Below are 17,538 nucleotides of genomic sequence, written 5' to 3'. Positions count from 1 at the left end.
AGCTGTGACACACGGGTACATGAAGGCATGCGGTAGTCCAGGAGCTAAGGCTGCGCTCACATGTCTGTTTTGCATCGCTGACTTTGGCTGTCAATGTGGTGGACAGGCTGTTTTGATTTTGGTTAGTATGACGCTTGATCCAACGGCCCACTGGGGATCAAGCGTTTGGCATCATCCTCCTCTGGTTGGACGAAAGATAACTTTGTTCATATGCACATTCGGAATTATCCACACTGTAATGATGTGAAGCTTGTAAAAAAGAAAAAGAAAAAAAAAAGACCAAAAATATGGCCAACCTTCCCTTTAAATGGATGAATTGATGATTGAATTGAGTGATGATGAAGGTCCCAATGATGATAGCGGTTTAGTGACTTGTGACTACTTCCTTTAGCCCTGTGTTAATGACAGTAATCTGTAAAACCCATCAGAGGAATACTAACCTCCTCGCCATAGTAATTTTGTGTCCTCGAAGTTCACTAATTGAACCACTTACATTAATGCTGTATTTTACTTCTTTTCTAAGTTTGCTTTGTCAAACATTGTGTTTAATATCAAGAGAGTACAATTACAACATTGTGTCCTCAATCAGTCTTTTCAGACATTTTATAACAGCCATGTTCTATCACTTAAAGGAGGGGATTAGGGGACATCTCTACAGTCGCTCCAGTCTAATTTTCATTTAAAAAGACCAGACTGTTAAAAAAAAAGGGGGTTAAAAGGGGCTGAGGCCATAATGAGCAACAGTACTTCCTGCCAGTATGAACAATCCAGATGTCACTCAAGCAATGACACTTTTAACACTAACTTAGTCACCCCTGACAAATGAAAAAGGGGCTGTTTGAAAGTCACTGAGCTGAATAAAGCAGTCAATTCCTAAGCCTCTTCTTTATCTGGTCCATTTTCTTGAGTTCACTCACCTCAGAGAGGGAACTAAAGAACCCTGCACCTTGGTTACCCCCCCCCCCCCCCCCCCACACACACACACACACACACACACACACTTTTGTCTCATACTTGAATGATTCAAAATTGCCTCTTGGATTGCTTTTCAGAAAATCCCTCAAGAGAACACTTGAGCAAATACAGTTCATTTACATGCTGTCTCAACAAAGACAGAAGCAAATTGTCAGAATATCTTAGCTAATGTAAGAGAATGAGTGGCCCGGTCTATGTGGCGTACTACACACATCACACATATAAAAACTGACTAGCTGCTGGGAAGAGGTTTACGAATGCAAAACCCTGACCCTAAATCAGGAAATCAACCGATACCATGTATGCCAGAAACAGTATAAGTCATGCAGAATGATCTCCAAGTGTTTTGGGCTGCAAGGACTACACTTTTATTTCTATCTCACCCATTTTAACGTCTGACTTACTCCTATTGTTGGTACAGTCCTCCTGAAACCAGCAGCTAATATTTATACCACAGCAGCTCTGTCTCATTTTAGTGAGATTACTTTAATAGCCCCACAACAGTTATTCATAACAAAGCTACTCCAGCCATCTTCTTTTACACATTTTCAATCCTGAATGAGCCGAAATTTCTTTGAACTTTTGCAAGCTACAGGATAAACTAGGGAGCGATAGGAAAAAAAAGTACAATAAAAGACTAATAACATCAAAGGGAATGACAGCAAACAGCTTTTAAGCATTTGCTCTATCTTCGCTACATGATTGATAAGACGGCTAGTGGCACCAAACAATTTGTCCTGTTTCTAAAAATAACTAACCTTCTTAAATTCTAATGGCACTCAGCCTGCCTGATCTTGATTCAGAGCGACAGTGTAACTGAAAATTAAGTTTAAATCAGATCAATCATATGTAGATGTGACATTTAACCTCAACAGTACATTCCCAGATGCTGTGAGATGAAAGTCATGTTTGAACATTTGATGGGCAAACTCCACCGAGCCTCCAGAGGGAAGTGTTAGCTCTTAGGCGCCTCATGCAATATTCTTCATAAAAGAGGCCCATTGAATTTGTGTATTATGCTGTTGTTGTATTCAACTGAAACTAGCATCTTGGTCAAATCCCTGACAATAGAATGTATAACGTCACAATGGTTTAGCACAGTAATGGTGGAGCAGAACCAAACATGCTCTATAGTTTGTCTGTTTGCAGCTGAAGAAGTGGCAGAATTTTGCTTTTGTTATTAGTCGGCGTCCGTTAGCATATAGCTAACTAAGCTAACAGACTATGTGACACATTTTCGGAATCCTGGAGTCACTAAGAAGCCATAAAGGAGGGAAAAGTGTCGAACAGTGATGAAATGAAAGGCAAGTCATCTCTTCTTATTTTTCCCTTCCGATTTATTCGTCAATACAAACACCCATATCATTTGGGTAAGTATGATTCTCTTACAGGAAGGCAGTACGTATTCATATTTCAGTCACCCTTTATGTGTGAAATATCAATTTAACTGATGCCCGAGCCCAAATAGATTATTCTGTCATAATGATTGTCATTCATATTATTGTGACTGTCAGCACAACACTGACTCATACGCTTTAGCACAGTACCTCAGCAATATGAGATGTGACTGACAGAGGCAAATAAAAAAGCACCAAGTTAGAAAAGTTAATTTAGAAAACAAATCCAAAAGGTCCATATGCAGTGGATTGGAATCTAAAAGGGTATAATTTCCTTGATCCATCATCAGAAAAACAAAGGATGAACTATTGATCTAATTGTTACTGTAGTGGCAGGGAATGGTGAGAGAGGATGGTGAGAATGTTACAGTGGTCCAGCAGTCTGGACTTTCTCAACTATGGCTAACTTTTTTAAAAACTCCTGGGTGTCTGGAGATCGTGCAGTGGGACAGAATGCTATATGCTGGCTCAGTTACATTCATCACATCTTGAAAACCATTGCTATAAACAATATTTAAGGGTACTATATCCGCCTCCATACATTTGCAGATCCCTGTGGTAATTTTCTCTGCCCGCTAAGCATTGCAGCTCCTCTGCGCTAACACTGAAATTATGCTAGGTTGAGAAGAGGAGCAAGCGCTAACACATTGTGACGAGGGTTTTCTGACTCTGGAGTGACCAAGAAGTCATTAATGGGGGGATAAAATAACTTAAAATTACACTTTTTGTGTTACTGCATCAGTTTTACTTCAGTTTTTCCATTGAATTGATCCTAAACCTACAGATGGAAATGCATTATGTCTGAAGGCATAGATTGTAGTTATGCAAATTACAAAAACTCCAAATCCTCAGAATGAAAACAGCTAGGCTTCCCATCTAAATCTCCCAGCATACAACGCTACCTCCATTTTTCTGTCCTGCATATAAACCCATGACCTTTTCTGACCTTTCTGAATTTACGTCACAGTTAGCAAAAAAGTCTGCATGTTTAACAGGCCCTGCGGACTAGCATCTGTGCACTGCTTTGCACCACCCTGTCCCGCCGTGCAGGCAACACTATTAAAAAATTGCAAGAGGCAGCACCTCATGGGGCTTCATTCATCGTCTTCCTCAGGAAGACTTCATGATCATATTACCTTGTGTGTCAGCTGCTTAAGAAGGACATAGCTGAGGAACAAAGGAAAACGTGCTTTATATTCAGCCCAGAACCTCTGTGCTGGCAATAAACTTTAGTACCCTGAAGCAAACAAATGTTCCATGGTCTGCCTTTCACAAACCTTTAGATCTCTGTGAATGTCAGCAATATTATCTCCCCAACCCAGTCCCCACTCCAGTCTGAAAGCCTGGCCACTGTGCTCGGCTCAGATCTCAAGATGCCGAGGCGTCTGTGTCGCAGCCCACCATTAAAAAGCCAAGGCACAGAAGAAAAACACTGGGGCTGATCGATGGTCTGACTAGGCAAATATCAGCCTCGACCATGGGGCAGCAAAACAAAGTGTCTGACAGACAGAAATCATTCTGCCATGACAGGCCAGGTCTGCTAAATGCTGATGAGCTTGTTTGAAAAGGTCTCACCACTTGGGATATTCAATGTGTCAGCCACCAACAGCAAGCTTTATTCCCCAAAAGAAACCCACTTAGAAACAGACTGTTGGTCTGCTTCAGTTAAATGTGATCCAAATTATTGTAAAACAGAGTCACCAGCTGAGTCAAAATCCTTCCTTCTGTGCCCTCTCAGAGAGTCTGGCCCTTAAATTCATAGATGCATACTGTCATGGCAACAACATTAACTGGGTTCACCGACCAAAAAAGCAATATCGCAGAATGCCAAGCATAGCAATGATATTATTGCTGTAACTTTATTAAATTACACTCTACTACAGTGTGTTTCAATGCAAATCCTAAAAGAAAAGGGGGGAAAATAATATGCCATGGTAACAGTTTATCTATCTGTGTCATTATATTTATGATTTTACAATTCATCTCTCCAGGGTCCATCCCAGGACCGGATGGCAAGGTTGGGTACCTCAGCCCAGGTACGTCATGCTCATTCAACTGATTGGACAGCCAGACTTAATTTTCTGATCTAAATTAGTTTATCGTGCATTTCCTCTCCTTAAGAGACACAAGCGGCAAGTATTAAACCTTACCAACATTTTAAGAAACGAGAAGAGTCAAAGAACACACTCAAATATAGATGCAGTGAGAATAAAACAAAAATCTAAATATTATGTAAGAATTTTGCTGAAGGAGACTGATGCCCAGTTTAATGACTGTGGAGTTTGACCTCTCAGACACACTAAGTGCCCCTGGAGTGCAGCCAACTTTAAACAGCATTCAAGCAGATGGTGGATCCAGTCAACCGGGACACACACCCACATTCCTCCACCACAAGAAGACTGATTGAGACAACCTGTGGTGTTGCCACCTGTTTTAGCACGCTGCATAATTAAACCATATCCACAAAAGTATCTGCACATCACACTAACTCACTTTCCCAGCTACCCTCAAGCAGCATTCAGTGAGATCATTCATCACTGAGTAAAAAATAGAATTGGAATTGTTGTCTGTTTTTTTTCCTTCTCTTTTGTCTTCCGCTTCACTCAACGTCCCCCGGCTCCTTTCTGACAATAAATCTTTTTTTTTGGTTTTGTTTTTTTCTTGCAGCAACACCTAACACACTTCCCAAATGGGATGCAGCAAAGAATTTGTGTGAAACGGTAGATTGGGGGGGGGACAAAAAATATTTGATATAACCTGAAAAAACTCAATATGACTCAGACGTGCATGTGATGATCATGTAGATGGATACTGAATACTTAATGGACTTTGCTTGACGTAAGCCCACCTCAGACTGAACAATGATTCATTCTGTCACCCCCACACACACGCTTGCAGAAATTAATTCCCATTTTCCCACCTCAAAAATATAAATCTATGCCTCATACTGCTTCACTCAGTCTCACCTCCAATGGGAAATTCAGAAAATGTTTGAATTTAAGGATGGAAACACTCAAAGGTCAGCATTTGCAGCATAAATATCTGCATACTGTGTTCTATAAAGTAATTTGATAGTGTTTTGGGTGCCTGCTCAATGTGCAGCCAAGAGTCTTAGTGAGAATACTAAGCCCCACGGGAAAACTATGTGATGGGTGGATGGATGGGATGATGCTGGAGATGGCCGGTGTGTATTGTGCCCGGGACCTTGCCTCAGCCCCAATTAAAATAAAAAAACAGAAAAGCCTTGGAATATTTGATGTGTGGCCCTCACACACATGATCTAGCTCATCAGATTGCTGATAAGACAAACGATGGGATGCAAATCAAAATCAAATGCAACTAGAGAGCTCTCAGAGAGCTCCTTCCTCCGCCAAAGCAATCTCAGCCAGACCCCCGAGAAAGAGACACTTTTCTCCATGTTCAACCAAAAATGAAGGAGCTCCTCCTTGGCTTGCCGCTCGACTGACTTGTGTCAAAATTCTGCCTCATATTTTTTTGTATCATCCCGCTAAAAGAAAAACAACACTGAAATTATTATTATGTTATTCAAAAATTAATATTATATATCATTATTATTATAATTATTACCCCCTTGGCGGAGGTAGGAAGAAAATCTGAGTTCCAATCTCGGCCAATAACTAAAAAGGAATTTTGTTCTCTGCCCTGATTATCTTCAATCAGTAATCAATCAATTAATCATAAATGAGCTGGTCTTGGTGCAGTCATTGGTTGGTGTTCATTATATGAAAGGAAAGTAGAACACAGAGGATGTATGCAATGTATAAGTATTCAACTCACAGAATCTGGAAATAAGCTGCTTTAGTAAAAAATATGAAGAACATACCTGTCAACCTTACAGAAAGCCCTGGAGTGCACACTGGCCAGAGCTGCACACGTTTTCAGCTTAATTGCATGGAAAATGTTCATGAATACCAGATGCATAAATCATGAGACTTCAGCACTACTCCACTCACATCAGTTGCTGTTTTTAATACACACGTCGGGTTTAAATATTCCAGATGATGAGAAAAGGCACAGATTTCTATTACTGCTGTCTCATCGCTCCTGCTGTCCTGTTCCAAATAGCCACCACATCATATACCTTGAATAATAACTGCATTGCAATTACTTTGTCTTTTATTCTAAAATACCCCAAAGTAACAACAAACTACTGACAGTAAGAACAGTGATTTAGTGATATAGTGATTCTGTTTAGTTCCTGCGGAACATTCAGTTCTGTCCCACTCATTCGGACAAGGACCACATGTTGTAGCTGGTCTACCCTTCAAGCAGCGTTATGTAGTTTTGCTGAGCAGCAGCTGTGGCCTCTGTTGATACAAATGAGAAATTAAGGGACGCTGATTCACTCACATTTGTTGATATGCGCATTAGTGGAGTACTACACTGTAACATCATCATTTACAGTGAAACAACTGATTTTGAGGAGAAGATTAGAACAGAGAGGCACACAATGTCTTTCACGAGGTACAAAAAAAGAAAAAAGAAGAAAAGTGATTCTCCCGTGACATCCATCATTGTATGATTGATCTCATTAAAGTGACTGTCGATGTGTTAAAATGCAGTTGCTGACAGCAAGCGTTACGCTGACTGAGTGACTCTTTCTCTTCTCCTCTTTTAACAGCTTTTGGTCCTGATGTCTGTAGTGAGAATTTCGAGCTAGCGTCTAGTACCTGAAAGCAGTACTTCAAGCAAACAGGAGTTTCATGCCTGGTGAGTTCAAATTAAATGCAGGAGCAGGTGTTGGGAGCTGGGAGGAGGAATGAAAGCGGAATCATTCTGTTAATCACAAGTTATACGAAGTTGGGACTGTTTAAGCTAAAAAAATGCTGTTTGCTGCTTGACGTGCAAAACATTTTTTGCGATATGATAGAGGGGGCCTATTTAGGTTTGTAGAACGAAAGTAAATGCATCATGTGACTAAAGCAAATAATGCAAAAACTTGGGATGCAGTTCCATATAAAATGCAGGTCCAAATCTAGAATACCTTGATGTAGTTCTCTAGCCGTGGGTAGACTCGTCTTATTCCCAGGAGGATCGAGAAAAATGTCCTGTGGGGGAACGAGGTAGTGACCACGTGTGTGACTTCAGGGAAGGAAAAGACATTAAAACCAGATGTCTCATAGCGCTTAAGAAGCTCCTCATCAGCAGTGTCTTCCCCCTCACTTAGAATACTGCCGACAGCACAGCGGCACTGGGGCCTGGGCACCTAGGAACAAGGATCAAGTAGAAGAAATAAATACAAGCAGATGAGGGAAAATGAATCAATAACAGGCAGGTAGACAGCAAAAATTAAATACATCGACCCAAATTTGAGTTTTTCCTCAGAAAAAAAAGATATCTGCTGTGTTGTCAGCCAGGTGCCATATTTTTAAGAGGAAAAACGCTCATTAATTAGAGCTCTAATGGCAGGATTTGATAGTACAGTAATTATTGCTCCTTCCTCCACTCTCAGTACCCCGGTGCCAATTAAGAAAAGGCGGAGAAAAAAAGGAGAAACTATACAAGTGAACACTCTTGGGACATGCAGGACTTTCTCCCCACTGTGCTCACTGAAAGCTCGTGTCATAAATAAGCTGGAATGGTCCAGTTTGTTGAGGAACCTATCAATGCTACGCTTCAAGCACCGCCAACGTGTCTGCGACTGCACGTTTTCTTCTTTCTTCTCCCAACGCACAGCATGCGTGATGAGGAGAGGGGTGAATTTCACACTGCAGACCAGGCACATTTTTACACACAGATATACAAAAATACTTTTTTTCCTTGATAGACAGTTCGTTTTCAGCTGCACCATCAATCGGACTGTATTTCATTTGAGGCAGGTAATGAGAAAATAAAACTTAATATACGTGGAACCAACATCCAAGCCTATATTAAATGTCCCCATTTATATCTCCTCCCCCGGTGGATGAACTCTATGCTGATTTTTCTTAAATGTAATGGCATTCTGGTCAACATGAGGCAATGACCGCCATTGTATCTGAATTACGCTCTCTCTCTCTCCGTGCACATCCAGGATCCCTGGATTTACAATGTTAGAACTGGTTTCTGCAATAGAAATATGCATGCAGAGTGTAAATCATTAAGGGTAAATTTAATGATAGTCTCATAGAGATTATAAACAGCGTCTACAATCCCCAAATAAACACCGCTCCAAATCAATGATATTGTCACAAGAGTCAAGAACAGAAACCGGCTTCAGCAAAGCTTACAGAAGTAAAAGATATGTTAATTTTGTGGTAAATACTTCCAACAATTTTTATCATTGGGTTTTTCATATCCTTGTTTTTGTAACCCCCCCCTTTTTTCCTCCTCCCAATTACTGTCCTGGTCATTACTCCTCCCAATCTACCGTTGCCTAATGCTTCCTCTTTGCATCTTTTCACCTGATGGTGGGGAACTCCACATGGAACATGCAGTTATGGGAGGATCACCCACCCCCCCACCCCGCCAACAAAAGGAGGTGTACCTGACCAACTAAACAAGGCACGAGCGCAGTAAGCAGGACACACAACTTCACCTGTCTTCCCACCCACATGCACGTGTGTCTGTGCGGTTCAGAGACAGAAAATGGTCCTGAGTTTTCCTCTGGAAGCAGAAACATTCTTCTTTTGATAATTTGATTCATATGAATCATGTCCAGAAGTAACACAATGGTTATATCCTGCCAGTGGCCCCCAACAGTCTAGGATCCAGGATCTACGGCTCGACCCACGTCACATTCCGGAATAACCTCGTAATATTACCTATCTTTTGACTCATTTCATCAACTACATCCTTATGTTCAAGTCCATAGAGTGTGTATTATAACTGGACGTAGCCAGTGTAACTACACACATCACCATGGAAGTAAAATGTCAATCACACAGTTGTCCCACTCTAAAATCCACAGATTTAGCCTATTTTCCTCTTAGCAGAATTATAATTTACAAAGTGAACATCACAATGTACTGAACTTGAAGGCTCTATATTAGCAATCGACAAACTCATGTGGAAAGGATTTACTGAGGTAATAAACCAAGTTTTAGTCTGTTATCATGTTTCGCAGCCATTGGCGTTGCCCCCTGCTGGCCATGAGTTACAATACAGCTTTGAAGAATTTCTTCATTGGCCTCACTTTTCAGACCCAGAAGGTATGTCCAGCTCTTTTAAACAGACCATGATCAAGAGGTCGGCGTGCGGCCTTCTGATGTTTCTTTAAAACAGCCACGTCACATCTGAAGCAAAAAGTACTGAAATTCCACGAAAGGAACCATGTCTTTGTGTTGTAGATGGACTGATTTTACTTTGGTAATGTAAAAAAGCGAATCGTCACCAGCATGCAAAGTTATTGTTTTTTTTTTCCATTCAAACTTGAATTCAACAAGGCTAACATTTAAACCATTACAATGTGACTTTCTGAAAGGGCAAGAATTAAAGAGATTTTCTCGTATTTCATCACTCTCCACAAAGACTACCAATCAGCCTGATGCGCATTTCCTGGCCAGCCCTTCCTCCAGCTGCCATACCACAGCTTTCATCATGCTGTGACCTAAACATGGGTCCCTGAAGATGGGCAGATGGGTCGGCTCACCCACCCTCTACTTGTCATTGTCATGTTATTTAGACAATTACAGTCACAACCCTGACCCTGGTCGCGTACTGGGAACATAGGATATTAGTATCAGCCTTGACAGAAAACTATATCCACCCAGAAAACCCCCTCAGACTGTCAAAACTGGACACAGATGAGGAGAAGAGAGATGCAGAGTAGAGCACAAGTGAGAGTCAAGTGAGCACACTGGGTTGAGGTTGGGGCGGTGGCGGCGGCGGGGATACCTCGTTTTGAAACTGAAACAAAGGAGCTTATGGAGTAGATGTTTTATGTGAGTGGGCCCCAGAATATGTGTGTTTGAAAGAACAGCCAGAGTTGCTCCAGCCCTGTATCCATGGCAACCATCTTGGGACCAACTCAAGTCCTTGTTGAAATCTTTTGTTTCTCCAGAGGAAGTGATTAAAGGAGGTAAAAGTGAGAAAAACAAGAACAGGAGGACGAGACTAGCAGAGCTGACACTTATCCTCCGTCAGCTGCACTTCAGGAAAATACTTCTCACTGCAAATATCAATGGATAGACCCTCACCATTTAGACACCAAATACCAGCTCTCCTATTTGAGAGCACTCTCAGGGGTTCCTGACACAGGGACTGAATAGCATCCAGAGGCTCGGACACTAATGAGCTGAGATCAGTACACCAATTATTTTCACATAAATTGGGGCTTGGCTGTGACTGTGCTGAAGAATTAGCACCCACTGCTAGCGTAATTGTCGGCAAGAAGACAGCAAGTATTAAGTGTTATGGGCAGAGCACAGACGAGCAGTCTATTCGTGAATTCAGTCTATATAGTTGTGCATCAGGCGATGGCAGGTTGGAAAATGCCACTCAAGTCAATACTGTTGATTATAGTAGACAGGAGAACATCTCAGAGACTCAGGATCATTGGAAACTGCAATAACAGAGCTGAGTGATACTGACAAGGTTGAATATCACATTACTCTTGACACAGTACCTCAATAGTCCTGGTTCGACATTTGGTTTGGATCTTTTTATAGTTTCTTCCACATGCAGTGTGTGTTCTAAAGTAGGGGTGTGTAATATAGAAGAAAGCTTCATTAACAATTTTGATGCAAGATATCGACTGTTCATGTCTTTCATCCTGCTGACGTATTCCCTCCACCAAGCAGGCGATGTTTCCTGTGGCATTTGTCTGTCGTCTGCAAGATTTCACATAAACTACGAGGCCGATTTTCACCAAAATGGCAGAGAAGTCGAGGAAGAACCCAATAAGTTTGGGGGCAGATCAGTCATAGCGCCACCTGAGGGCAACAGGAAAACGATGTGTGCTTTTTTTCATTTGGATGCACTCCTAGTGGGTGGACCGGATCCAGCTCACATTTGTTCAGAAACACCATAAGATCTTGGTGCTGGGTTACTGTGAAGACTGACTGTTAATAAATAAAATCTGTTTTAACCGCACATCACACGGTCCTGTCTTTCCCAAATTTCTCATGTCTGATGAGACTCCCAGTCTGAAGACATCTATGTGCTGAATTTAAGTCATAGTGCCACACAGACTTTATAGGAAGTAAGCCTGATGTAGTAAAGAAATTGTTTTACATAAAATGTGCACTCTTTACTTTGTTTCAAGTGATATTCAGATAAACACTGTATATCGGATTTGTTGATACTCTAGTGCCACCTAGGGGGCACAGATGATAGCCGCACCACAGTGTTCACATTATTCTGTTCCTTAATGGAAAATAATCCAAATATGACCAGGTTCCACTAAGCTTGTCCCATGGAACAGCCACACACAGTGACATGCAGGGACTTTGATTTAGAACCCGAGCAGGAAAATACCAGGAGCTGAAAGTTCCCCTTTGTGGAGGTACGTAGTCCTTACGTTACTTATTTGTCTCTAACTTTGGTCTATTTGTCTCTTCATAAATGTCTTCAATGATTATGATGGAAACTCGTGCTGATTTTCCATCAATTAACTGATTCATCTTTGCATTTATTCCACTCTATAAACATATTTTACTGAACCTTATTTTGACAGTACAATTGACAGATGATATCATATTTCATTGAAGTCCCAGGGAACAGTGCTTTTTATTATTGTGTTTCCATGTTGCTTGGCGGTGTCTTCACTATTCTACGCGCATTTTTACCTCACCTGCCAGTAGATGTTTGTATCTAAAGATTACAGGTCTCTGTTTCTCATTCTCATTACTTGATATTCCAGGCCCTCTGCAGTGCAGCAGCTATATTCCTTTACCAATTCAAGGCGCTACTCCTCATTTCATTCCTTCTCGATCTGTTTGGCTACAGCCTATTAAAAAAACTATGCTGGACTCATTTTCGATAGTAGGAACTAGCCCCATAAGATTTTGGAAACCCAAGAGAGAGTGAGCAGGATTAGGTATTGGGATTTGTTCCAAAAGATATTATTTCCTGCAGCTTGCAGACGCTGTAATTTCAGAATGGATGAGCATACAAAAAGAGCAGTGGGAACAGAAGAAAGCTTCTTACAGAAACCTCCAACTGACTAATTGTGTTCATAGTATTATGGTTTGGCAATAAAGTAGACAACAGGAGCTTCAGACCCATGAAAAGTGATGGAATTTAAACATTCTTTCACCCTGATGTGACCTTTTACGTGGCCGATATTTAATGAGGTGCGCTTGATTTCAGTAGGATGCATAACTCAACCCACATAGTGAATAGTTTCAAATTAACTTTGTTAATATGAATTCTAGTTTCACCTGAGTTCATTTAAACAATATTTCCAAATGTAATTTTTTCTACTGTTATTACATTAATATAAAACCTTAAAATTATTCAATTATCTTGTTATTTTCATTCATATGTCAATGTGGCCAACATACAACAAATAACAAAATCCTAGTTCAAGTTAACACACACAATGAGGACTCTTCTATCTGGGGATATTGAAGTTAAACCATTTTGTAGTTCCAAGGAACCCGAGTTAAGCTCTGTAACCTCAAAATGGACTTAAAGAGCCGACACATAAGACACCTTAGCCTGAGGCCCAGGTCATTTTGAGCTCAAGAGGAAAACAAAACAATCACAGCCAAATGGTTTCCCAGCTTCTGAACAGACAAGGCTACATGTCAAGACAATGTGAGATGTCACTAAACTGACTATCCTTTTTTTTTTTCAAAAAAACATTTTACTTTTTACACGTCATCGTATCGTTGAAATGATTGTGTTGACTAAACTTCAGACTGAACCACTAAGAGAATGACATTGTCGCCATCTAGCGGCCACCAACACAACCTTGCTCGTTTCTACACTACATCGATTAATAAAGTGCTACAAACATATTTGAAGAAAAAAATCCATTTTTCTGAAAATATCGAAGCATGTTTATTTACCTTTTTAGGATCGTCATAAAATATTCCGATGCATGAAAGCTTTGGTCCAATAGTTATAGACTCCTTAAAAAGTTGTCCACAGTTATTGTACGGTCCTTCTTTGAATTTATAAGCGAATGTGATCTTCCTTACAGGAGGAGAGCCGGTGAGTATGATAATGTCTGAGCGGAGTCCCGAATACAACATGTAACCCGCTACTAGACTGCAGAACAAGCTAATGACCACACACACACTCAGCCACTCTAGCATGATAGCTCAATGACAGGCGGTTCGATCGATCAACATTCACACGCTAAATACAGTAACAGTACCTGTGACCGACTGACATTTTGTTCATGAGAAACTACAATTGTTTTTTAAGGTTTGCAAACGCGACCAGAACTTTGAATTGATTCACTTCACCGTCAAGTGGATCGCACATTGAACGGGACTTCCTGGAACGTACCATTTGTGCCGACAAATGGGGTTTATATTTTCACCAAATATAAAAGATTATTGAATGAAAGGCAGAGTTGCTCCGACTGGCAAAATACATTAAATTATTTGACATATATGTATATTGATATCTACTATTTAATCTTATAATATTCATATTTATGTTTTTTTTCCGTTTCGGAAATTACTGTCAATGTCGCCTATTGTGGTAGATATTTATGGAAATGTTTATGTTTGTAACTGAATCTGATTTGAAGTTTATGTTCGTACGACACTGCAGAGCATCCAAGTGAAGTAAATAAGTTGCCATGAAAAAAAGTAAATTTTCTCAGCTGTGAGAATCTTTTTTAACCACATATGTGAATACATCTTTATCTAAACACAGATGTAACGAGTTACAGGGGCCCTTGCTAACTGCTAAATGCTTAAATGAACAAAACCTGTTTTGTTTTGTTCTTTATTTGTTGGTCTATCTTGATTGAAGTGAATTGAATCCATGTTTAAATTGTAATATTTCAGTGTAACCTCTGCGTGTGTTGTGTTGTGTTGTGTTGTGTTGTGTTGTGTTGTGTTCTCTAACACGCCCCAAACACGGGGGGGGGGGGGTTCTTGACCTCCTTGTTAAATAAAGATAAACGCCTCATTTTTTCTACTGTCAACAAGTCGTGCGCGTGAAATCCATGACTATGGCTGCGAAACAGTTTCACGACCTGACAGCTAAATTGCTGTCTGGAGAAACCTTCAGTTTCTCTGCACTGAAAGGCAAAGTGGTGTTAATTGAAAATGTGGCGTCTCTTTGAGGAACAACCATCAGGGATTACACTCAGATGAACGAGCTGCACTCCCGGTACTCCGACAAGGGACTCGTTATTCTGGGGGTGCCCTGCAATCAATTTGGACATCAGGTAAACTACGATTGTTTTTAAGCTTCATAATTGTATTAAATCAAAATAATGTATAGAGAAATAATGTTGAAGCTTGAAGTGTGGATGTAAATTAATTGATGGTTATGTACTTATTCAATCCCTGGTGGATAACCAGCTGTTATTTATTTCATGTTTCTGTTCATATCACAGGAGAATGGCAAAAATGATGAAATTCTAAGGTCTCTGAAGTATGTCCGTCCAGGGAACGGCTTTGAACCAAAGTTCCAGCTTCTGGAGAAAGTGGATGTGAATGGAAAGGATGCCCACTCCTTGTTTGTCTATCTGAAGGAGAAGCTCCCGTTCCCCTGTGACGATGCCATAACTCTCATGTCAGATCCAAAGTTCATCATCTGGAGCCCTGTCAGTAGAAGTGATGTGTCCTGGAATTTTGAAAAGTTCCTGGTCAGTCCTGATGGGGAACCCTATAAGCGCTACAGCAAAAAATTCCTCACTATTGATCTTGAGGCAGATATTAAAGAGCTACTTAAAAAAGTCAAGTAAAGAGTGCTGCAGTGACACTCCCTAACAGATGTGAGATATCAGCTACAACCAGCTTCGAGAAAAATTATCAAAAGTGCCACATCTTTACAGTTAACGTACACTCCTCAAATGTGATATTTGTGCAGTACACTATGGCTGTTTAGCCTTTTACTCAGTGATGTGACTCCTTGAAACCATTTTGTGTGGGGAGTTTCTGATGAAGATGTAAGATGCCTGACTCTGCCACTGTGTAGGCTATCACAAATATATCCAGTGGGAAGAATAAACCTTTTAATGTCATATGAAGTGTTCCTGTCAATTATATACTACATAAAATACACAGATATTTTGAATATTGTTGTGGAAAATGTTGGTACCTCATGGGGTACTGGAAATAATATATCTGCTTGTCAATATGAGCTAGACCAAAGCTTTAAGAAAAGAATTTACTGGCATGTCTTCCTGCAGAGTAACACAAAGTCAAATTAGAACTCATCTTCAGCAATTTGGTGTGTTGCTATGCAACCGCCATCAACTGGATTAGTAATTCGTAGTAGTAGTAATTCAGAAATGAAGACACAGTGAACATTTTAAATCATCTGAATCTTAACATCCTTTGTGGCATTGAATGACAAATCATTCCAGCAAACTTCAAGTCAACTGAGCACGTTAAACGTCTCAAACGGACTATGTTTCATTTTTTAAATAAAGTAATGTCAAGTTGATAACACCCTGAAATTAATCGAGTGTGAGCTAATTTCATGAAATTGAGAATACTTTGTAATATGTGTAAAACGTTTTCTAAAATTAGGGATTGTTTTTCCAAGTTTTGGGTAGAGCTATTATTATTATTATTACTATTATTAATAATAATAATGATAATATTATTAATAATATTATTATTAATAATAATAATTTAAACAAACATAATAGGCTCTTCGCCTGAAGTACCTTCAGGCTCAGGCCCTAATAATAATGGTAATAATGATGCTCGTCTACAGTGTGTTTCCTGCTCTAGCGCAGAGCAACTTTGTCGGACGCAACCAGAAGCAGCTACACGTCCAACATGGCCGGCCAGGAAGACCCAGTGCAGAGAGAGATTCACCAAGATTGGGCGAATCGGGAGTATATAGAAGTAATTACAAGCAGCATCAAAAAAATCGCCGACTTTCTTAACTCTTTTGGTAAGAATCAGCTTTCAACGTTGCAGTTATTTAATAACTTGTTCGTTTACGTTGATAGCGCTAGCTAGCTATCGTGCTACCGCTAGTCAGATGTTGATTCTGTCTCTGGCCACTCCCAGTTAGCATTTAGCTGTAGCTGCTATTGTTATATTATGGAAGGTAATGTCAAGCTGCAGTACACTTTGTTCAGGTTGTCAGGTAATATCCCCTGACGGACCACGTCACAACACTGCATTTATTGTTAAAAAAAGGAACACTAGAGCCGAGACACCATCGTTGTTAGACTACAGAAACTGCTGCTAATGCTAGCCTGCTATTCTGTCCGTGACGCTATGTTTAGTAAAAGCGTTACTTTAGAAATTGAACGATGTTCTCTTAGCAGTGACAACCTATATGTTTGTCACTTTGTGTAACGGAATTAACAGCGTTGACACGTGATCAAAAGAAAGAAAAGTGGATGTTACATCTACAGTGTAATCTGTCTCCATCAGACATGTCATGTCGATCCCGTTTGGCAACCCTCAATGAGAAGCTGACAGCGTTGGAGAGGAGGATTGAATATATTGAAGCAAGAGTACGTATGTTGCATTATAATGTCAAAAATATACAATATTTATTTTTTTGAATGTTTTTGAATTGAAAGTCATGCAACGATGTTATACTCTCATAAATGAAATTACAGGTGACAAAAGGTGAGACCTTGACCTAGAACTCATCATGGAAGATCATTGCATCCTGGGGCTACCTGCTCCCCCAACAACCTGATTTTTTTGGAGTATGTGTGATGGATTCCACACTCCTGTTTTTTTAGGACCATGTGGACCATTTTTATATTAAATAACTTAGTTTTGTGTTGTTTTATTTCATGCCACATTTGTGTAAAGGATTTGGGTCAATCTTGGTTGGCAGGCGCTTAAGTATCATCATTGTTGCAAAAATAAAAAAAGCTCAGTAAGCATTGTTTTTAAAAAAGAAAAAGTTTGATTCTGGTATCAGCACAACTTGTCAGACCATCAGTGTTTTAAATGGTGTCATAACCACAGCAGAAGTTGATGAGACGGAAACATTCTTGTGTGCCAAGTTGATCAAGTAATAGTGTAATCTTTATTAATAAGGACCTGCTTGTACAGTGAACTGTTTGGTGATGTTTCAAGATTGAAATACTGCAATAAAAGATAAACAATGA

General features: G+C 40.1%; 2 protein-coding genes and 1 pseudogene across 6 annotated transcripts in view; 2 read left to right on the top strand and 1 right to left on the bottom strand.

Moving 5' to 3' along the window:
- The window catches only part of tex264b (testis expressed 264, ER-phagy receptor b), a 36,590-nt gene extending 22,828 nt beyond the window's left edge, over window positions 1-13,762 (bottom strand). For 3 of the 4 annotated variants that reach the window (XM_086199397.1, XM_086199399.1, XM_086199398.1), the window contains exons 1-2: window positions 13,328-13,762; window positions 7,378-7,599 (exon numbers count right to left, since the gene is read on the bottom strand). In XM_086199397.1, coding sequence (XP_086055523.1) covers window positions 7,378-7,599; window positions 13,328-13,576 — 471 coding nt within the window. In that variant the 5' untranslated portion in view covers window positions 13,577-13,762. The remainder of the gene's footprint in view (window positions 1-7,377; window positions 7,600-13,327) is intronic. The other variant, XM_086199401.1, reaches the window with a different exon arrangement.
- A 636-nt stretch (window positions 13,763-14,398) lies between these two features.
- LOC147268122 (glutathione peroxidase 1-like) lies at window positions 14,399-15,468 on the top strand (annotated as a pseudogene). The gene is made up of 2 exons (XR_015112302.1): window positions 14,399-14,667; window positions 14,839-15,468. The product of XR_015112302.1 is annotated as a glutathione peroxidase 1-like (transcript).
- A 718-nt stretch (window positions 15,469-16,186) lies between these two features.
- On the top strand, window positions 16,187-17,538 carry brk1 (BRICK1 subunit of SCAR/WAVE actin nucleating complex). The gene is made up of 3 exons (XM_086200776.1): window positions 16,187-16,352; window positions 16,844-16,926; window positions 17,035-17,538. Exons 1-3 carry the CDS (start codon window positions 16,235-16,237, stop codon window positions 17,059-17,061), a joined length of 228 nt encoding a protein of 75 aa, XP_086056902.1. The 5' UTR covers window positions 16,187-16,234; the 3' UTR covers window positions 17,062-17,538.

This window comes from Aulostomus chinensis, chromosome 3 (genome assembly GCF_037954235.1).
Source record: "Aulostomus chinensis isolate RoL2024-O1b breed Wild chromosome 3, RoL_Achi_v1.0, whole genome shotgun sequence".
Lineage (NCBI taxonomy): Eukaryota > Metazoa > Chordata > Actinopteri > Syngnathiformes > Aulostomidae > Aulostomus > Aulostomus chinensis.
The sequence above is the reverse complement of the archived record's forward strand: the minus strand, read 5'-3'. Positions and strand labels throughout refer to the sequence as shown.